At 48.3% G+C, this 23,023-nt stretch overlaps 2 protein-coding genes across 2 annotated transcripts in view; both read left to right on the forward strand.

Moving 5' to 3' along the window:
* NARS2 (asparaginyl-tRNA synthetase 2, mitochondrial) overlaps positions 1-2,516 on the forward strand; it is an 81,442-nt gene extending 78,926 nt beyond the window's left edge. Inside the window, exons 13-14 of the mRNA XM_054973892.1 lie at positions 15-41; positions 1,803-2,516. Of these exons, the coding sequence (XP_054829867.1) occupies positions 15-41; positions 1,803-1,947 (172 nt within the window). The 3' untranslated portion in view covers positions 1,948-2,516. The remainder of the gene's footprint in view (positions 1-14; positions 42-1,802) is intronic.
* A 14,591-nt stretch (positions 2,517-17,107) lies between these two features.
* The window catches only part of GAB2 (GRB2 associated binding protein 2), a 206,953-nt gene continuing 201,037 nt past the window's right edge, over positions 17,108-23,023 (forward strand). Inside the window, exon 1 of the mRNA XM_054973128.1 lies at positions 17,108-17,182. Coding sequence (XP_054829103.1) covers positions 17,108-17,182 — 75 coding nt within the window. The remainder of the gene's footprint in view (positions 17,183-23,023) is intronic.

Here is a 23,023-nt window from a genome sequence, read left to right on the forward strand (position 1 = left end):
TGTTGGTTCCATAGGACGGGACAGGAAGACACCTACCAATGGTAAGGCACAGCACAGCATGCAACGTTACGTGTCATTTGTTGTGGATGTGTGCGTGAGAGAGACGGAGACAGATAGAATGAACAAATCCAATCTTGCTGTAAGATGGACCAGTTGGGTACTGGTACCCAAGTACCTCTTTCTGCATGGTCTTCAACGTGCCCAAAAGGTGGAGTGAGCAGACAGTGGGCCTGTTGTGTCAAGTTTAGTAAAGAATTTGCAGAATTTAATAAAAGTGACAGAAAGCAAACAAAAGTGGGTTCAGAAAGCCAAGAGTAGATGGTGTTTATTTGGGGGATGTGGGCAATTGCAGCTGTCATTTCTCTCAAACGTTGAGAATAAAAATGCAAGTAGGTTATCTGAAGAATTCTGATAAGTGACGGCACCCGTTGTCCCATACGGGCAAAGTAAGCCGTAGAAAGGAGATGTGTGAATGGTCTCCTTATTGATGGTTGTTGTGGGTTTTCCGGGCTGTATAGCCGTGGTCTTGGCGTTGTAGTTCCTGATGTTTCGCCAGCAGCTGTGACTGGCATCTTTAGAGGGTTGACACTGAGAGATCTCTGTCTTTTGGTGCTACACCTCTGAAGATGCCAGCCACAGCTGCTGGCGAAACGTCAGGAACTACAACGCCAAGACCACGGCTATACAGCCCGGAAAATCCACAACAACCATCATTCTCCGGCCGTGAAAGCCTTCGACAATACGGTCTCCTTATTCTTTTTTTAAAAATTCCATGGTGCAGAGTGGTAAGCTGCAGTACTGCAGCCCAAGCTCTGCTCACGACCTGAGTTCGATCCTGGCAGAAGTTGGGTTCAGATAGTTGGCTCAAGGTTGACTTAGCCTTCCATCCTTCCGAGGTCGGTAAAATGAGTACCCAGTTTCCTGAGGGTAAAGTGTAGAGGACTGGGAAGGCAATGGCAAACCACCCCATAACAAAAAGTCTGCCAAGAAAACGTCGTGATGCGACGTCCCCCCATGGGTCAGTAATGACTCGGTGCTTCCCTACCTTTATCTTTTTTTACACAGTGGGTGAAAGGCAGAGTAAAGAAGCTGTGTAATCCTCCCCCTGCCACATTTTTCTGCTCAGAATCATTCTAAACGTTAGTTCGTACAACTAATTTGAGTAGACCCTCATACATTCAGAATCCCCACCTGCCTGTAGTAGTTACTGGTTCCAACAGGTGGTTAGAGTTGCCAGCCTCACGGTAGCAGCTGGAGATCTCCTAGAATTACAGTTGATCTACAGGCCACAGAGATCAGTTCCCCTGGAGAAAATGGCTGCTGTGGAGGGTGGACTTTATGGCGTTATAGCCTGCTGAGGTCACTTCCTCTCCAGGCTCCACCCTTAAAATCTCCAGGAATTTCTAGCCTAGAGCTGGCAGTCTTATATAGGGAACCATCCTGAACATGTCTGTGTGAAAGTAGACCCCATTTTATTCAGTGGGGCTTACTTCTCAGGATGGTAGCTGCAGTCAGATCATAAGCTAACTAACAGCCAAAACAAGACGACTCACCTGACACGTGGAGGACACAAGTCGGTTTCCCACAAGGTTCCACATGAAGTGTAGTGAGAACCTTGCAGGAAACCAACTCGTGTCCTCCACGTGTCAGGCAAATTGTCTGGTTTGGCTGTAAGAGCAACGTTTTAGAGACAGTGGCCTGTTCAAAAATTAAACAAACAGGAAGTTCTGGAGTTGGTGTTTCAGTAGGGAGGGATTTACAGCAAACAGGAGATATAGTAAGTGTAACGGTTTGCTCTCCAGGTACCTGGAGCTGCGTCAGTTTGGAACCACCCCACATGGAGGCTTCGGAATGGGGTTTGAGCGTTACCTCCAATGCGTCCTGGGAGTCGAGAACATCAAAGACGTCATTCCTTTCCCAAGGTTTCCTCGCTCGTGTGTTTTGTAGCACTTCCCCTCCTTTACTGAGAACGTGTCTCTTCTGCATATCTGTGGCCTGCCTGGATGATAAAAGGGAGCATTCTTGGAAAGAAGAGTGGACCCCCTCAATTTTCGTGTACCAGATAATCTTAGAGACTTTGAAAGCATGACTTCTGGAAAGTCGAAGCGAGCTTGTATTCATATACGGTACATTGAAATCTACAAAGCCGTTTGCATAGCGTTAATGCATATGCTCCGAAATCCAGATAGCTGCAATCTAGTCTCAGCTAGAATAAATAAAACAACATTTTGCTGGAAATTAATGTGCAAGAATGGATGCGGCTGAACTCGGGCGTCTGAGCTAGAAAAGACAGGAAGCTAAACTAGGCAGAGGCGCCGTGGCTTACGGATTTGAAGAGTTATGAAAACTGCTATTCTATTGCTATTCCTGTGATGAGCAAACCACCTCCTACTTCTACAAGCCTGCACTGACATTGGAAAGGACACACTAATTAGCTAAATATCGGGGTGAACGTCAATGTATTCCCAAAAATGTTAGTAGCCATTTTTCTGAATTAAAATTGGAGGGACAACTCATTCTTGCGCCCACGAAGGCTTTACTTTTGGAATGTGTGAAGAGTATGAATTACCTGCCTACTCTACTGCAATTCAGCATGAGTCACAGTTCTGGGTACGCCTCATGATTGGAAAGAGGCCAGCCCGGAGCAGGACTCGTGCAGGGGAGCAATTGGGCAGCCTCCTTTTGAAGGTGGGTAGTTTGGGTTCATCTTTTCACGAAGGTCGTTTCAGGTGGGTAGTTGCGTTTGTCTGTAACAATAGAACAAAATTCAAGTCTGTAGCACTTTAAAGACCAACAGGAATGTGCAAGGGATAAGCTTTCATGAGTTCGGGTAACTGCCATTATCTTTTGTATTTTACAAAGGGAGCTTTGATTTACTTATACCCTGGAAAAAATTTTTGGTCTTTAAGGTACAACTGGACTTGAATTCTGTTCACGAAGGATGATTGATGCAGAGAGATGGGGGTGGCCTGGAAATATTCTAAGTAAATAAGATGGCGGAATCACCTCCCCCAACAGAAGCTGATTGGACGGAGAAAAGGCCAGAGCTGTGGTTCATACAGAGATACAGCAGGCAGCCTCCCCTGTCAGCTGAAACTTCAGGCTTAGAAGAACCTTCAATTGATTGATTTATTGTGATGTTTTAATGGTTCTCTTGTGGAATACTAGCTTAGGGATGACTGCGATAGGTGGCCATGCCACATCTGACCAAAGTGATTTCTTCATTCTGAGCACATGCTCTACCAGTGAGCCATTGCTATCAGGAAGGAGGGGGGCAGGAGAGGAGAGAGCCAGGGCTGCTTGCTGGCACAGTGAGAAAGCCCTGCTCCAAACAGATGAACTGTCGGCCTTTCCCACTTGTCCTCCATCAAGACTCTGCGGGGATGAGAAGGAAGGGACATCAGGTTCCCCCTTCAGTTGGGCAGCTGACTCCAATTTGCGTTTGTTAGCTGTGCTGAATTTTAACATAACATAGTAAAGAGTCCAGTCGCACCTTTATTGTAGCATAAGCTTTTGAGAACCACAGCTCTCTTTGTCAGATGCATCTGTTGAAGAGAGCTGTGGTTCTTGAAAGCTTATGCTACTATGAAGTTGGTTAGTCTTAAAGGTGCTACTGGACTCTTTTTGATTTTGCTACTACAGACTAACACGGCTAACTCCTCTTAATCTATAACATAACATTTGATTTATATACCCCCCTTCAGGATAACTTAACGCCCACTCAGAGTGGTTTACAAAGTGTGTTGTTATTATCCCCACGACAATCACCCTGTGAGGTGGGTGGGGTTGAGAGATGTGGCAGGTTCTGTTTTTTTTGAGGCTGGACTGCAGCCTGGAAGATCCCCTTCTTTATTTTCATTTCTGAATCAGATGAGGCAGCCCTGGATTCCCCCTCCCACCCCCAGCTCATTTTCTTTAACCTTCCCCTGCTTGGCTGTCAAAGGCAAGGGAAGTAAATTAAAGTTCTGGTGAAAGAACAATCAATGGAAGCACTCCTCTCTTGTGTCTAGATTTAATTGCAAAACTTCCACGTTATAACCTAGTAGACCTTTCAGTGCTAAAAGGGAATGGATTCACTCTGGAAGAACATGCCCATCTTAGGAGTGGTTCAGGGAGTCCTGCCCTGTACTATAAACTTTGGGGATGTGTTCTAGAATAATGGCAAGCGAGTTTAACTTCTTTTTTTGTTTTAATGGATGCTGGAGTCCAGGCCTGTGTGAGAACCCTGGCAAGAAGGAACCCCAGCTTCTGCGGATATGATGAGCTACAATTAGAGGTGGGCATGAACTGAAATATGAACCAAAGTTCATCACAAACCGGACCGTTATTTTGGTTCATGAACTGGTAGTTCGTCGGAGGGCATTTCTGACAAACTGTAATGATGTTTGGGCCACTCGTTCGGTTCGTTTTTTGGTTCGTCACTGCAGTCAGCCTGGCGCCGATCAATTAGTTTCCTAGGCAACAGGGGGGGATGAGCTTTCTGCAGATCTTCTGCTGCCCCGGAAGTGACGTATTCACGAACCAAACGAACCAGTTTGTGAATCCGGGCAATTTCATGTTGGTTCACGGTTCGTGAAACACAACGAACCACAAACCGCAGTTTTCCTGGTTCGTGCCCATCTCTATCTCCAATGTGATCTGCAGGGAGTGAATGACACTCTGTACATGCTCAGTGGAAAAGAGCAAGAGTCCAATATCGCCTATAAGACAAACTAAATAATTGGTAGAGTATGAGCTTTCAAAAGCCACAACTCACTTCTTCAGATACCATCTTGAGCTGTGTACATGCTCAGAGTTACTTTGTTCTAATATGTCAGATCTCCTTCAACGAAAGGCCATAGATTTTTTTTAAAAAGTAGTGCATAGATTTTTAAAAATGGTGCAAAAAAAGTGGTCCCTCTCAGCCTCACTTTTTTGAACTGTCAAAATGTACAGCAGCGCCATACAGTTTTCAAGCCAAGAGACTTCAGAGGTGGTTTGCCGTTGCCTTCATCTATGTAGCAACCTTGCACTTCCTTGGTCATCTATCCAAGTACTAACCAGGGCCAAACTGATAGCCAACCATCCTTAGCGTCTGAGATCTGACGAGATCTGACCCGCCTGTGCTACGCAGGTCAGGGCATCTCACCTTCCTAAAGGGATAAAAATCAACCACGCCAACCCATATTTCCCGCCCCCTCGTTATACCTCCAGCTGCTTCTCTGCTTCCATCTTGGCGTCAGCATCCTGAAGACGCCGCCAGGTGTTTGGTGTCAGCCAATCATGTGATGTGACTTGGTTCTAAACGCCGCAATAGTTTGACTCTCAGAATCTCCCCCGAAGCGAGAGGGAACATAAACAGAGAGGATGAAGAAATCAGTCTGACTATTGCAAGCATTTTAGCCTTTGATTCAGAACATTGAGATAGTTTTTAAAAATGCTGTCAAACTGATGGGGAATTATCTGTCGCGGCTTGGGATTTTTTAAAAAAACAGCCGGCAGGTTGCGCTGGAATCCAGCGCTTTGCAGCTAACGGGGCTTCTGCCATAGGCATATCCATGCGCTCATTCATATACCCTGAGCACATTCCGCAACACATTCCCATTCATTCCCAATATGCCACAGGCAGAGGCCTTCATTCTTGGCGCTGGATGCTGACATGCTCTGGAAATTGGGACAGTTGCTTAACACCGATTGCTGTCTTCAGTTTCCCAATTTGCGTTGTTAAGGTAATGATTCCTTGATGTAAGACACTGTTTGTAGAACTTAATTAGGAGGCTATTTGTGCAAGCTTGGCCTGTTCAGTGATTTGCAAGGCGCACTGATCAGTCTTGAGTAGCACCAACGTAGGTGGTGGGAGGGGAACTTCCAAGATGGATACCAGAAAATGGATTCCTCGCTCGCTCTCGTTGCCAAGTTACAACCGGGAGATGCTTTGTATGCCTTCATGAAGCACCAAGAAGAGCAGAGGTCTCCGGCTTTTCCTCCTTTAACTACCATCACCTCCAGGAGCAACATGGGGCTCACCAAGCTGCTAGCCACGTAACTGGACAAGGCGGGAGCTAGGGCATTACCTCACCAGTGCAAGAGGACTGGGAATAGGAAATGAGAGCTGTTTACTAGGTGGTGTATCATAGCAAGAGCCAAAGCAAGGGTAAGAGCTATGCAAGAATCTACTCCACCATTGAGTGATCTCATCTCACCGTCTTGCTTGCTTACCTTTCTGCATGCAAGGACGAGTGGAGGGGGGATGTATAGGGGCTCACAGGTTCCCACCCATGAGTTGGAGACTACTGGACCTGAAGGAAGAGCTGTGGGGTCTCCCATCTTCCTCCTGCCGCTTTCCCCACCTGCTCTTCTTGTGTGCTATAGCGAGCAGGACTCCAGCTCTGCCCCATACTAGGCAGAACAGCAAAGTGGATGAAATGAAGGAGAAGGAGGAACTGGCGGCTACATCATCAGCTGTTTCCTTGGCAATGTTAAAGGTATATCCAGCCTCTCCTGATGGCAGACTGGCAATTCTAAACCAGGGCTATGTGTTTACTCTGAGCGGAAGGAAAAATTTGCATTCTGCATCAAGCTGATCCAAGGGTACATTTTGCTACATCTGTAAATTAGATCGATTTGCATAATCTTCTTTTGCATAACCATTTTGCCTTTTAAAAAAAAACAATTTTGCATAAGAGATCTTAGTTTTGCAAGAAGCCGCTGCTTGGCTGCAACGAAAAATCTGCATCCGCCTCTTCTGCTTATAAAAGTCTGTGACTCATTGCCAGAGATGCTGGATTCAGTCCCTGGCACCTCCAGTTAAAGGATTTCAGGTAGCAGGTGTGGAGACAGACCTTTCTCAACCTGAAACCTTGGAGAGTTGTTGACAAAACTGAATTCAGCTGGACCCACGGTCTGACTCAGCAGCATAAAGCAGCGTCTTATTTCATCAGGTGCTTTCAAGCATGTATTTGCCAACAGAAGGACTAGAAACTTGCTATTTTATTTATTTATTCTCTTTACTTAATTTATGCCCCACCTTTCTCCCCAACGGGCACCCAAGGTGGCTTTCATCATTCCCCCCTTCTCCCTTTTATCCAGTTTTGTGTAGTGGTTAAGAGCGGCAGGACTCTAATCTGGAGAGGCAGGTTTGATTCCCCACTCCTCCGCTTGAAGCCAGCTGGGTGACCTTGGGTCGGTCACGGCTCTTTCAGAGCTTTTTCAGCACCACCCACCTCACAGAGTGATTGTTGTGAGGATAATAATAACACACTTTGTAAACTGCTCTGAGTGGGCCTGAAGGGCGGTATATAAATCAAATGTTGTTGTTGTTATCCTTATAACAACTCTGTAAATTAGGCTAGGCTGAGAGTATATGACTGGCCCCAGATCACCCAGGATGCTTCCATGGCAGAGTGGGGTTCGAAACTGGGTCTCCCAAATCCTAGTCTGACACTAACCATTACACCACTCTAGCTCTAAGAAAGAAGAGATTCACGGGAAGCTGAATTCTGTGTCCGTTACTAAAACTTGCAAACCTCATGCAGAATAAATCTTAGTGTGCAGTCGGCCCTTCTCTGAGCTTTCTATTTAAAGAAGAGCTGTTCACCCATCATAGAGCCAGAAGTGCTAGTTCTGCTATGCCAGCCTTCCACCAGATGGTGGCACAGACTCTTAGTTTTTAATTTCCAGACTTCGCAGATATTTTGCTTGTGTGTCATCTTCAGTTTAGGTGTGTTCAAAACATCACCGCACGTTCCATCTAATAAGCACTTTTAACAGGTTTGACCTATTTCTGACACGTGGATCCATTCAAATTTGGCTCACGGTATTTTCCATCCCCTAACTCATACGGAGTGATCTGTTAGGAATGTGACAGGTATGGGGCGGTGTTCCCTTTGGGCTGCAGGATGGCCCAGTCCAAAGTGTTTGAACAGGAAGTTCTGTCTCGAAACCCATTCAGACTCGGGGGGGGGGAGGGAATGCAGAGTCTGCAGCAGCGGCAACACAGAGAAAGAAGGGGGGATGCCCCGGTGAATTCTGGCAAAATTTGACAACATAATTTTGGAGGTAGGAAAACGCCTATGATCACTACACCCAGGGGTCATTTCGTAAAAAAAGAGCTGGAGGAACTCATTAGCATAGCTCATTAGCATGTGCCATGCCCCCTTGCCATCGCTGGAAGTGTGTCATTAGCATAACTGATTTGCATGTGCCACACCCCCTGACCTCACCTATCCTGGCTGGTTTGGACCCAATCCTGGCCATTCAGGGCCGAAATTGGGCCCAAAATGGCAAAAAGGAGCTGAAAATGGCCGAAAAGGGGCCCAAAATGGTCAGGATCGGACCACTGCTGAGTGGGAAAGTGATCCACCACCTGTCAGAGGCCCAATCCGGGCTGTTTCAGCCCCAATCCAGGCTGAAATGGGCCCAAAATGGCTGAGAGTCAAATGGGCGGGGCCACCTGTCATGTGACCTCTTTGGGGAACTGCTGGAACTGCATTCCTGCGCATTCCCCCTCGAAACGAGCCCTGACTGCATCTCACTGCCTAGCCCTGTGCAGGAGAGAGAATTTGGCAGGTCCAGTTTATCCCATCGCTCGCTCAGAAATTGAATTTATTGATGCCATACGCTTGGACTTTAGAAATGTTTCTGACGTGATTTCATGTGATGTGCTCCTAAACCATTGAAGGTTGTTACATTATTAATCCTGTCCATCCCTATGAGATGTTATAGATTATTCTCCTTTCTGCAATGCGCTGATCTTGTGCCTTTTGATCAGCACATTGAAATGCAGAAATTAAGCTTTACAGAGACGAAGTAATAATACTTAGGATTTCTATGGTATTTGTCGAAGATGTGCCTGTTGATTCTCAAGAGACTTGCAATGAAGGAACTGGAGGGTTGGGGTTTGGAGTTGAAAAGAGGTTGAAAACTCGATGTATTTTCGAAGGCTTTCACAGCCGGAGAACGATGGTTGTTGTGGGTTTTCCGGGCTGTATTGCCGTGGTCTTGGCATTGTAGTTCCTGACGTTTCGCCAGCAGCTGTGGCTGGCATCTTCAGAGGTGTAGCACCAAAAGACTGTCTTTTGGTGCTACACCTCTGAAGATGCCAGCCACAGCTGCTGGCGAAACGTCAGGAACTACAATGCCAAGACCACGGCAATACAGCCGGGAAAACCCACAACAACCAAGGTTGAAAACTCCTTTGCAGAAAGTAATTGTGAGCGGTCAGCATCTTCCTGGATCGCACACTGCAATGCTATTCAATATGTTTATTGTTTTAAAACTGAGGTAAAGATAAAGGTGCAAGCACTGGGTCATTACTGACCCATGGGGGGACGTCGCATCATGACGTTTTCTTGGCAGACTTTTTGTTACGGGGTGGTTTGCCATTGCTGTCCCCAGTCCTCTACACTTGACTCATTGTACCAACCTTGGAAGGATGGAAGGCTGAGTCAACCTTGAGCCAGCTACCTGAACTTGGCTTCTGCCAGGATCGAACTCAGATCATGAGCACAGGGCCGGATCGAGGGGGGGCAGGGGGGTAGTCTGCCCCGGCGCCTCCAGGGAGGAGGCGCCAGGAGCAGCTGCCAGCTGCCGGAGTGCACAGGCAGCAGTGCGGGCAACCTCGCAGCCCCCCACGCTGCCTTTCGCCTGCCCCGCGGGACAGGGGGCGTCCGTCTTGCTGCGCAACCCCTGTCCTGCAGGGAAGGCAAAAGGCAGCGCGAGGGGCTGCGAGGCCACCCGCGCCATTCGCCTGCGGGAAGGCGAATGGCACGGGTGGCTTCCCAGCCCCGCACACTGCTTCCGCTGCCCTACGTGATGACATCACCAAAATGACATAATCATGCTGCGCCGGGAGCTCGCGCGCGAGGTCGGACTAGGGTTGCCCCGGGCGCCAGCAACCCTAGATCCGGCCCTGCATGAGCAGAGCTTGGGCTGCAGTATTGCAGCTTACCACTCTGCGCTGCGGGGCTCTTTTAAAACTGCGAATTGTATGGGAAATGGGCATATTTCAGAGACATCACAGCGAATGTGCATTTACAAACAAGAACATTGTCTACTCGAGATGTATATCCTCGTAGTGCCATTGCATGTGAGGATCTCACATGGCGACTGGTAAAGGCATACAGTGTCCTTAATTGGAGAATATGCTCAATAATATGCCCCCCCCTTATCATTTGAGGCCCGGCACGTTGAGCAAAGGGTGTGCAAAATCCCTTGTTTATGCTGCTCTTCCGTGCATGTTCTCCACAGCAGCTGGTTGATGTGCACAGAGGCCAGTGTTTATGCGCATTCTCCATTAAATGAACGTAAGGGAAGAAAGAATGCAAACCCCACTTCTAACATTTACAGAGGATAGCCAACGAAGAGCAAGTTCGAGAGGGATTATGAAATAAATCAAAACGACTGCAACGGACGGAAAAGAATAGAAATGAGTAAAAGGGCAGAGCGGAACAAACGTTGGCATCTGATCTCGTGCAGCCCGATGAAATTACTAACTGGAAAATAGCAAGATTCGAGTCCAGTAGCGGCTTAAAGATCAACAAGATTTCCAGGGTATAAGCTTTTAAGAGTCAAAACTCCCATCGACTATCTGATGAAAGGAACTTTTGAAAGCTTATCGCTTGGAAACTCTTGTTGGTCTCAAAGCTGCTCCAGGGCTCGAACCTTGCCCTTTTGACTCTCAAAAGCTTACATCCTGGAAAATCTTGGGGGTTTTTTAGGTGCTGCTGGACTTGAATTTTGTTCTACTGCAGGCCGACACAGCTACCCACCTGAAACTTACTGGGGACTGTATTCTAGGGATATTCTGAAATGATGTCTTTTTCTCTGCCTCCTTTCTTTCTGACTGTACACGACCCAATGTTTGTTTGTTTGTTTGTTTGTTTGTTGTAGAGGGAGGGAGGTTGAGATCACATCTTCCTGCCCCACCCATGACCTTCATTCTGGCTGCAGAGGGCCTGTGAGCATGTGTTGTTGTATACGTGCTCAGGTTGTGCAATCTGGGCAGTAGTATATGTGAAAGGGATCTTGGGGTAAGAGTGGACTGAAAACTAAATATGAGCAGTCAGTGTGATGCGGTGGCAAAAAAGGCTAATTCAATCTTGGGTTGTATCAAAGGGGCCATAGCGTTGAAATCGCAGGAGGTCATAGCCCCTCTCTATACTGCCTTGGTCAGGCCGCACCTGGAGTATTGTGTGCAGTTCTGGAGGCCTCACTTCAAAAAAGGATGTGTACAAAATCAAGAGGGTGCAGAGGAGAGCGACGAGGATGATCAGGGGTCTGGAGACTGAGCCCTACGAGGAAAGGCTGAGGGCCTTGGGAATGTTTAGTTTGGAGGAGAAGAAATTGAGGGGGGCATAATCACTCTCTTTAAATATCTGAAAGGCTGTCATTAGGAGGAGGGCAGGGAGCTGTTCCAGTTGGCAGCAGAGGGTAGGACCCGAAGCAATGGGCTTAAATTACATGCACAAAGGTACTGGCTAGACATTAGGAAGAACTTTTTCACGGTCAGAATAGTTCAAAAGTGGAATCAGCTGCCTAGGGAGGTGGTGAGCTCCCCTTCACTGACAATTTTCAAGAAGAGGCTGGATGAATACTTGTCAGGGATGCTTTAGGCTGATCCTGCACTGGGCAGGGGATTGAACTAGAAGGTCTGTATGGCTCCTTCCAACTCTGATTCTATGATCTGTACATTGTGTAGAAGATGTTGATTGTATCTTCATAACCCAATCTCATTGAGATGGACGCGTGGAAATCCTGTCTCCCTCTTCCACTCAACTTCATCACTTACAATGAATTGAACCTTTGCACAGAGAAGTCTACTCAGGAGGTATATCCTTGGAGTGACGTTGCGTGCGTGTGAGGATTTCACGCACTCACCCATTTCTTGACACCTTTCTTCAATCAAGTTGGGCAATTGTAAGGCTGATGAGCCACCAGGAAGTGACTTTTCACGGATGGAAAAACTGGAGGTAAAAGTGTATCGAGACTTCCTCTGCACACACAGTGGAAACTGCAACTGGCTTTTGAACTCTGGCATGAAGGTAGTAAAAATATCATTTCCCCCATTCCTAAAGCATCTTGTAAGTAAATACTATTTCCACAGACTGAGCAGGAGTTGCTCTTAACCTGATGGCCTCCACTTGCTGACCCTCTTAATAGACGAGAACTGTGAAAATCTAATTAACCAGGAGCTGGAACTGAAACTCTGCCTCCCAGTTTCACGCCGCTTGCTCACCTTTCTCCGAGATCAGTGATGGTACTGTACTAAGAAGTTCAGAGAATCACAAGGTTGGAAGGGACCTCTAGGGTCAGCTAGTCAAACCTCCTGCAAAATGCAGGAAATTCCCAAATACCCTTCCCCCCCCCCCCACACACACACAGAGTGACCCTTACTCCATGCCCAGGAAATGGCAGAACTCAATCAGGATCCCTAGCCAAAATTGCCTTCGGAAAATTGCTACTTGACCCCAAAGTGGTGATCCGGCATTACCCTGGGCGTGTAAGAAGGGGCCACGAGAACTAAGCACTGATGTAACCCTTCCTGCCCTCCCTCTCATAATCTGCCCAGGTTCACAGGATCAGCATTGCTGTCAGGTGGCCACATAGTCTCTGCTTAAAAACCTCCAAAGAAGGAGAGCCCAACACCTCCTGAGGAAGCCTGTTCCACAGATGGACTGCTCTGTCAGAAGTGAGGTTGCTTAAGTAGGTAAGAGACCAACTGAAAGCTTTTTACCTTCTCACTTGTCTAAATAATTAACCCAGACACTGGCTACTTTGATAATACTAACAACAACAACAACATTCGGTGTCTATACCACCCTACAGGACAACTTAATGCCTACTCTGAGCAGTTTACAAAGTATATTATTATTACCCCACAACAATCACCCTGTGAGGTGGGTGGGGCTGAGAGAGCTCTGAAAGAGCTGTGACTGACCCAAGGTCACCCAGCTGGCTTCAAGCGGAGGAGTGGGGAATCAAACCCGGTTCTCCAGATTAGAGTCCTGCCGCTCTTAACCACTACACCAAACTGGCTCCCAGTTTGGGGGACCCATTTTGCCATTTGGATTTGTTTTGTTTTGTTGCCCAGAGGAACGTTATGTTTATACAGTGCCATACACACTGCAGGATCTTCTAAATAATAATAGCAATAGTACTTTGTTTTTCAGGAGAAACAATGACTGAGTTCTCCTCGAAGAAGAGGCAGACAGACACTGCAATCTTAACCAAAGTTACTCCATTCGAAGTCCATCGAAATCAATTGGCTTAGACTGGAATAATTGCATAGGATTGCACTGAAAATCTCTGGGGCTTGGATGCCCTCTTGGTTTCTCGTGTAGGTTATACAGGAACAGGGATAGCAACTAAAAGAATGATTGAATCATTTTTGCTCCTAGCTATGGTGCGAAGGGGGGCAAGGAAAGCCAAGAGGCTTTTCTCAAAAACTTCCAGAGAGACTGTTTCCTTCCATTGCTGATTGCATGTCAAGAGAAACAGCTCTTGAAGCAACACTCTTTCCCCCTGATCACTTTCCCCTTCTTTGGTCTTGCCCCTTAAAAGTGACACCCAGTATTGTAACACAAAGATGCCTCTGAGCTTGTACAGAGTCCTAAGTGATTGTAAGCCATCTTTATGCATTTCCAATGAAAGAGCAGGGCTTCCTTCCAAGGAAGGGGCAGGGCTGCCCAAGACCCGGTGCCTCTCCTTTTCAAAACAATTCTGCGCTGCCTACATCTGTCTTGAATGCATTTCTGCGTCATCGCAAATCCTGAAACGGCTGCCTTACCTAATGAAGCTGCTGGTCCCGAACAGCCTTCGAGTGCTTTCTGTAATGCTTACTACGATCTACCTTTGCAAATGTGCAGACTCATCGGGTTGGGTCTGCTAATGGATCCGGTGCTTTTCTTTCGTGTAAGGAGCCGAGCGCTGCTGCTAATGGAATGGAACCATAGGATCCAACCCATTAGTTCTTTCCAGGGAAGCTGTGCATGTTGTTCCTGCTCTGGAATGCTGCTCTTTTTAAAAAAAAACATTTTATTTAAAGAAATGAAAGTAAGACAAAAACAGAGTAAAGGAAGTGCATAATATAATGCTTCTATAATATGTTTCTGCTCGGGAACGCTTCTGTGTATTATTATTTTTTTATTTTGTATATTCTGCGACAGTTCAGGTGAGTCCCAGCACAAGACATTTGGTCGCTCAGGTCAATACAATTTTTTCTGTAATGCTCTTTCGTGACCCTGGGTGCATTAAACCCAGCAATGTGTGTTTGCATGCGTGTGCGCACACACAGAAATATATTGTTCGTATGTATGTATGTATGTATTTATGACATTTATAGTCCACCTTTCTCACTGAGACTCAAGGCGGATTACATAGCGTGAGATTAGTACAATCAGTACCAAAGGACATTTCCAAACAGTGTCAAGGACGTTTCCATAGGCAATGCCATAGGATAAATAAAAACAAGTTTACAAAGACACAGCGTTAGCAAGGATCCAATACAGAGTTGAAGAATTGCGGAAATAGAACACGATTAATTCTGGGACTGACATTAGACAACATGAAGCACAGGTAGCACATAGGAGTACAAATTTAAAGCAACAGGTAATACGTAAGGCAAAACATGGTGAAGTCTATGGTCCCTAACTCATTGGCGAAGCATCTGAGACCCCCTCCAGACCGCCCTCCTATCAGAGTAAAAAGCCTTAGTTTGTAACTAATGTGCCCAGTGTTTTAGGGAGCTTCCTGCCACTCAACCACAGAATGAGGCTTGACACACACACGCAGTAGATATGTAATAGTATCCAGAAATGCTAAAGTGGAATGTACCACTTTTGATCGTAGGTGTGGAGGGCACCATTTTTAATTACCGGCCTGATGAGCACCAAGCATACTCCAGAAGGGACAGGACGTTGATAGCAGCTGAGTTTAAGGGGGGGGGGAATGAGGAGGGTGGGTGGAAGAAGTGAAGTTGCTTAAGCAGAAAAACCTGGATAGGGCGACTTGGGGAAGTGAGTTGGAATTTCCAAATTGTCCATCTAACTCTACTACAGCCACCCTCACTATTCCTTTGAACTTTTCACTCTAACAGTAAAGCAGTTGGCTTGCATCAATTACAAAAGCAGCACAATTTGGGTTGCCAGCTCCAGGTTGGGAAATTGCTGGAGATTTGGGGGAGAAGCCTGACTTCGGGGAGGAGAGGACCTGCGTGGAGTATAATGTGATGGAGTTCACCCTTCGGAGCTGCCATCTTCTCCAAGGGAACTGATCCCTGTAGTCTGGAGATTATTCTGAGGTCTCCAGGCTTTGCCTGGAGGTTGGCAAATGTAGGAAGGAGGGACTGCGTAACTCCCACCCTCTCGATTCATCTTTGCAAATATGTGTAATATGCTGATTTTGTTTGGGCCTGGCCGATGGGTGCTTGACCATCACAGTGTTTAGATGCCTCAGGCAGAAAACCCACAATTTCCTGATCTCATCGCCCGCTACCTGAGACATGCCAAACTAGCACTTGCCAAACAACCACAGCAAGTCTGTGCAGTGTTTGGCTGAGGATGGCCTAAGTTACAGTCTCCAACTGGGCGTAGAAACTGCCGGGGTGGCTTTGCACAGGTCTGGCCTACCTCGCAGGGTTGTTGGGAAGGCAAAATGGAAAAGGCCAGACCCATGTGTGTCCTGAGCTCCTTGGGAAAACGGCAGAGCAAAAATTAGAAGCAGTGCACAGGTATGCCCACTTACTCAAATATCCCAAAATGACGAACTGGTTTTAGGTGAGTAGCCATGTTGGCCTGCAGTGGCACCTTAGAGACCAACAAGGTTTCCAGGTTGTAAGCTTTTGAGAGTCAAAGCTCCCTTCATCAGATATAAGTAGGAATGGAGAGCCCTTTATATCCCATTCAGAAATCTGGAGTGGTGCTGTGGTTGGGATTGCCAAATTAGAGCTCATTCACAAATTCAGATCAATGGAGTCCTCCACCCAGAGACACAGGATTCTTATGTCACTACTACTACTAACAACAACATTCAATTTATATACCGCCCTTCAGGCGAACGTAATGCCCCCTCAGAGCGGTTTACAAAGTATGTCATTATTATCCCCACAACAAAACACCCTGTGAGGTGGGTGGGGCTGAGAGAGCTTCAGAGAGCTGTGACTAGCCCAAGGTCACCCAGCTGGCTTCTAGTGGAGGAGGTGGGACTCAAACCCAGTTCTCCAGATTAGAGTCCCAGGCTCTTAACCACTACACCAAATCGGCTACACCAAACTACAGATGCTAATTTCTGCCCCATTGCACCACTGCACCTTTGCATCCTGACACCCTTCCTTCCAACACCTCTCCCACCTTCTGGCTGGGATAGAAAGGCTCAGGAATCTCTAGTCGTGCTTGTATCTGAAGAAGGGAGCTTGACTCCAAAGTGTACCCTCTGACAATCTTGTTGAGCGCTAAGAAATCAAATCCTGCATCACAAGGACTTGCAATGACACCAGCGATCCTAGGCACACCGGCCTTACTCAGGAGTAAATAATGAGCGGGGAGTCGCGTTCCCCTCCCTCTCAGCCTTAACCCCCTGGCTGCCGCTGCGCTCAAGTTTTGATTGCTTTAAACCTATGTGCAGATTCTTTCCCAAAGGAGCGAGCCTGGCTGTTTGCGCTTCGCGAGCCGGCGAGGTAGGCGTGGTGTCAGGGGGGGGAGTGTGTTTGTGTGTCTGTGCGCGTTCAAGCCGAGTTTCCTGCTCTCTGGCTCCGAACAGTTGGGGCGATCGGAAAGTGCGCGCCAGCCCACGGCGAGGCTGCGAGCGGAGCGGCCGTTCCCCGGCAAGGAGGGCAAGAGCGAGCTGTGCGGCCAAACGGAGCGGCTGGGGGGAGCCGCGGCCGAGGGGCGGATGGCCCGGCGCCCGAGGGGCGAGGCGGCCGGGGGCTGCTGCTGAATGGCGCGGGGGGAAGTGCCCGGGCGGCGGCGGCAGCGGAGGGAGAGGGAGCCCGAGCGCTGCCTCCGGGCCCCGGGAAGGCGGGCGGGCGGGCGCCGGCCCTGGTGGTGAGCGGATGCCGCGCCGGGGCGCCGGGCGAGCGGGGCGCCTCCTTTAGCCGGCCGCCTCGCCTCGCCTCGCCTCGCCTCCTCGCAGGATGAGCGGCGGCGGAGAGGTCGTCTGCTCGGGCTGGCTGCGCAAGTCTCCCCCGGAGAAGAAGTTGCGGAGATACGTAAGTCCCAAACGCCTTCGCTGTATTATCATTATTATTATTATTATTAAATCTGGTGCGCCAAAGTCAGGGCGCGCAATTGTCAGGGCGCTGTTGTTGTTGTTGTTAAAAGGAAATCGGATGGGCCAAAGTCAGGGTACATAATTGTCAGGGTATTACTATTACTGTTATTATTATTATTAATCATAATACTACTGTTGTTGCAGCTGCGACTGCTACTATTATCATCATTATTGAAGGAAATCGGGTGCGCCAAAGTCAGGGTGGAATTGTCAGATTATCATCATCACCACCACCACCGTTATCATTATTACCATTATCATTGTTATTATTTTATTATTTAGGAAATCTGGTGCGGCAAAGTTGGTGGAATTGTCAGCTTATCATCATCAATACCACCACCACCACCACTATTGTTATTTATTTATTTATTTATTTATTTATTTATTTATTTATTTAGGAAATCTGGTGCGGCAAAGTCAGGGTGCATAATTGTCAGGATATTCCAAATAGGCATCTTCTCGTCTGCCCCCCCTCCCGCCCATGGCATATCCTCTCTCCCCCCCCCCCATAGCTTGTCCTTAGCTGAAGGTTACTTAACGGTGAGTAGGATGGAGGGGGGTGCTCTTGTTGGATCTCTTTGGCTGCTTGAATGCAAGAGCAAGTGGATCGATCTCTTCCGGCGTCTGTTTTTCCTCGCTCTTTATAACTCCCCCCCCTCGCAAATTTTCCACTATTAATAGCACCGTTTCGAAAGCAGGAAGACGCAAGCTGGGCCGGGAGGGGGACACCTTTAAGGCCGCTTTGCGTGCCCCCTTTCCGCAAAGAGGCGAGTAGTTTACCCGCGGTTTGACGTGGGGGGGATCGGTCTGAGTAACCCCGTTGGGTTTGATGGGCTTACTCGGGGGGAGCAGGCGGGGACAAGAAACACGCTTAACCGTTGGATCCGAAGCAGCTGGCATGGTCTCATACCATGGCTCCGCAAGCCCGATCGGTGCCGTCTGGGTTGGGTTGCCAACCTCCAGGTGGTGGCTGGAGATCTCCCGGAATGACCATTGCGCTCCGCGCGTCAGAGATCAGTTCGCCTGGAGAACGTGGGTGTTCGGGAAGGCGGACTCTGGAATTATACCCCAGAGTTTCCTCCCCAAGCTTCTGTTGCTGGGTCTGGAGGGCCGGGAAAGAATATGGTGTGCCAACAAACATTTGGGACAGGGGTTGTCCAGCTGGGAGGCCCGAACTGGATTGCACCGATCCGGACTCCGGATGGCCTGACAACTGGTAAAGAAGGCGGTGCGGAGCCGGTGGCCTTTTGCGCGGGGAGAGGGGCGGGTTGCAACCGGTGCGTGAAGGTTGGGCAGGTGCACGAGAGAGGGAAAAAAGGGGAAAAACAATAAAAGTTGAAGCGTGGCCGCTTTGGCAGGGAGGCGCGGCCGGCTGCGAACCTCCGGCCCGGGCGTGATCAAACGATAGTGCCGCGACTGGGGCGCGGCGTTGTTGGACCGGCTGCTACAGGTGCCGGAGGGGAGTGGCTTGGGGGCGGTTTGGCTGCGCCTGGCCGCCTCCTCCCTCCCCTCTAGCGGCCTCTGCGGGAAGCGCACGCGGTGGGAAGCGCTGCGCAGGCGAGACAGCGGCGCGCTCGCTCCGGAGAGGCGTTCTGCACACAACGCGGCAAACGCGGGTCAGAAGCGGAGCAGGATGAAGTGGAACTGGCCCCCCCTAGATTGCAAGGAGGGAGGAGGTGGTTCACAGCTCGAGTTGAGGATGAGCCTCAGTGGCTGCTTAGGGTGGCTAGGAGCGTTGCCAACCTCCAGGTGGGGGCTGGAGATCTCCCTGGTGTGACAACTGATCTCCGGGCCACAGAGATCAGTTCCCCTGGTGAAAATGGCTCCTTTGGAGAGTGGATTCGACATTCCATTCCATTGAGATATATACCCTTCCCCAAATCCTGCCCTCGCCAGGCTCCACCCACAATATCTCCAGAAATTTCCCAGCTTGGAGGTGGCAAACTTAGTGGCCGGCTCCAGGTTGGGAAAATCCTGGAAATTTCAGGGGGTAGCATTTGGGGGGGGGGACCTCAGTAGGGTATAATGCCATTTAGCCCACCCTCTAAAGCAGCTATTTTCTTTAGGGGAATTGATCTCTGTGGCCTGGAGATCAGCTGTAATTCCAGGAACTCTCCAGCCACCACCTGGAAATGCTGATCTTGATAGAACCGTAGCCTGACTCAGTAGAAGGAGGTTTGGGGTGTTTATATGAAGCCCGTTTTTAAATTTTCAGGAATGCTTATTAGCTGTCCCACCCTATTGATTTGCACTTTTACATTGTGTAATCCACCTTGAATCGCAGTGAGAAAGGCAGACTATAAACAATGGAAATAAATGAATGAGTTTTGCGGATACCGTGGACAGCTAAAAAGACCAACAAGTGGGTGCTAGATCAAATCAAGCCGGAATTCTCCCTAGAAACTAAAATGACAAAACTGAGGCTGTCGTACTTTGGCCACATCATGAGAAGACAAGATTCTCTGGAAAAGTCACATGCTAGGAAAAGTGGAAGGCAGCAGGAAAAGAGATGGCTGGACTCAATAAAAGAAGCCACGTTCTCCGGTTTGCAGGATCTGAGCAAGTCTGTTAATGATAGGATGTTTTGGAGGTCTTTCAGGTGGATGGCTATGTTAGTCTGTAGGACTAACAGGGTTGCCATAGGTCAAAGGCGAGTTAACGGCACATAACACATAAACACAAATGAATGAAATATATAAATAAATAATACCTGCAGGGGGTCTGGAAATGTGGCTCTTCTCCCCCCCCCCCCAGTCTGAGTTGGGGCAGCCCATTCCACCATCTCGGAATCCCCGTGCCGCTCTGCTGTGTGCACAGACCCAATCCTGGTCCAGTGATGTGAACGTTCAATGGTGCTGATTGACTAAGATGTGTGAAAAGTGCTGTCAAGTCATAGCTGATTTATGGCAGCCTCTCAAAGCAACTTTTTGAGAGGAGATAATCAGAGGTGGTTTGCCATTGCCCGCCTCCGTGTAGCGACTATGGTCAAGTTCCTCGGTGGTCTCCCATCTAACGAATGACCAGAACCGACCCTGTTTAGCTTCTGAGATCTGACAAGATTGGGCTAGCCTGGTTCGTGCAAGAGGAGACCCTTAGAATGTGTATGTTCACATTGGCATACTGGTATCTGGCAAAGAGAGCTCTGACTCTCAAAAGTTTACACCCTGGAAATCTAGTTGGCCCCTATGGTGTTACTGCCCCCAAATTTTGCTCTTCTCCTACAAACTAACATAGCTACCCACCTGAAACCATCGATATTGGCTCTGTCATTCTGTCCTGACTGCAGCATCAAGCACTGTCCTGCGAACGTGCCACAAAAGAGGACCACAATGTGCCACATTGGATGAAATTCTCATATAGTTACAGATCATCTTCTAAAGTTGCCAATCCCATCTTGGGAAATTTCTGGAGATTTGGGTACTTTAGGAAGGTGAAGTTTGGGGAGAGAAAGGGACTCAGTGGAGATGTGATACCATAGAGTCCGCCTTCCAAAGCTTTTATTTCCTCCGACGGAATTGATCTCTGTAGTCTGGAAGTCAGCCGTAATTCCAGGAGAACTCCAGGCCCTGCCTTGAGGTTGGTAACCCACATCACCTCAAAAGACAAAGCTTTTCAGCCAAAACTTCACACAGTCAAATGCCAGTTGCCTAGTCAACAGATCTCATTGTGTACACACATGTATGGAACAAGTTCTGTGTTTATTCCGTTTACCCTGGAATAAGGTTTCCGATTTACATCTTTTCTCCCTGATCAGCTAATAATTTTCAAGATAGCTTTTGACAGGGGGGAAGCAATACTGTGACTCCCTTTAACTGCCTTCTGATATGGTACGTTCCATTCTTCCACCTCATTCCCCAGCATACGTAGGCCAGACCTAGGTTTGTGTCCTTTAGAGGGGAGAACAATGTTGTCTTCTGTATTCCCCCCCCTTCCAGTCCTGACTGCTATAAGAGGTTTTTTGAGGTGTGGAAGCGAGATTAAAGTTGATCTGATATGCCACCATTTTCTGGCTCTAATTGCCCCCCCAGTAGGATATGGGGGTGGTGGAATTAGATGTCTGCTGGACTTTGAGGATGTGGCTCCCACGATAGATGAATTCTTTGGGATCCAACTTAAACATTTTCTCGGATATTCTAAGCAGCCTGCGTTCTCTATATCGAGATCGAATGGGGCGCTGACCTTGCCCAGTGCTCACCGTAAAGGGGGCATCGTCTGCCTCTCCAGACTTGAATAACTTCTATCTTTTGAATGGGAGCAAGGGCATTTTGTAGACCTGCATCCAAGGGAGGCATTTGAGGATGTAAAGAACGCAGAAGGAGGCGACGAGTACAGAAATCTTTTTAAAGTGAGTTATGAATCAGCAGTCTCTGAAACCCGATTTCCGGTTGGCACGGCTCCACTGGCAGTGGTGAAATTGCACCAGCTTGGGTGATGGATGAAGGCGCTGCGTCAGCGATACAATTTGTCAAGAGGCTTGGCTGGCCGTGTCGGGAGTGCCTGATGCAGGTGCCCGGGGCTGGATCCATTGCGGGGTGGGGGAGCCTCCGAAACCCTCCCTATGAGAGCTGCCCACCACTGTTCTTAAGCTGCTGCTATGTTCAACTGCGCTGTTGCACTATTTGTAATTAACGGTATTGCCGCCATCAAGAAAAAGAGTGCTGCTATTTTTTTTTATATTTTGTACAATGCTTTTAAATGTTTTATATGAAATGTTTTAAATGTTTTAATGCTGTTATCTGCCCTGAGCCTGCTTGCAGGGAGGGCGGAATATAAATATGATATAAATAAATAAAACACGATTTTCATGGTATAAGCTTTCAAGATACCTGAATCAAAAAGAGTCCAGTAGCACCTTTAAGAGTAACCAACTTTATTGTAGCATAAGCTTTCGAGAATCACAGTTCTCTTCGTCACATGCCTGAAAAAGAGATATCAGAAGAAGGGAGCTTTGACTATTGAAAGCTTATACCCTGAAAATCTTGTTGGTCTCTGAGGTGCTACTGGACTCCCTTCTTCTGAGGTGCTATTGGACTCAAATCCTGCTGTTCTACCAACACAGCCACCTACCTGAAACTGGTTCGGTGATGGTTAGTGTAGCTAGGAAGCAACTTTGGGCTTTCCCCTCCGCACATTCTCTCTCTGCCAGACAGGTCAGGGCTTTTTTTCTGTCGGAACACTCCGAAAGGGGTTCTGGCCAAAAGAGGCTCAAAATGGCTGAAACGGCCAGGATCGGGCCTGAAATGGCCAGGACCGGGCCTCTGCCGGGCAAGGAAACACTCCCCCGCCCAGCAGCGGCCCAATCCTGGCTGTTTCGGGCCTGAATTGGACCCAAGATGGCCGAAAGGGGCCCAAAATGGCCAAAATGGGCCCGAAACAACTAGGATCGGGCCTGAAACAGTCCAGATTAGGCCTGAAATGGCAAGAGCCAGGCCTCTGCTTAGCGAGGAAATACTCCCCCACCTGGCAGTGGCCCGATCCTGGCCGTTTCAGGCCCAAAATGGGCCCAAAGTGGCTGAAACAGGCCCCAAATGGCCAGTCTTGGGCCCAGATAGGCCTGGGGCAGGGAGGTGAGTGGACTCGAATCACGGAAATGCTCCTAAGGGTGGCTTTGCCCTGTGCAATGATGTCACTTCCGAAGTGACGTTACCGTGTGGTGCCGGGAGTGCGTGTGAGCTTTGCGTGCGAACATATGGTACCACTCTGTTCCACCGCCTCTTTTCTCAGAAAAAAAGCCCTGGGACAAGTTATCCTAATTTTGTAGGGCTCTCAACCGTTTACA

Source organism: Eublepharis macularius, chromosome 3 (genome assembly GCF_028583425.1).
Source record: "Eublepharis macularius isolate TG4126 chromosome 3, MPM_Emac_v1.0, whole genome shotgun sequence".
NCBI lineage: Eukaryota > Metazoa > Chordata > Lepidosauria > Squamata > Eublepharidae > Eublepharis > Eublepharis macularius.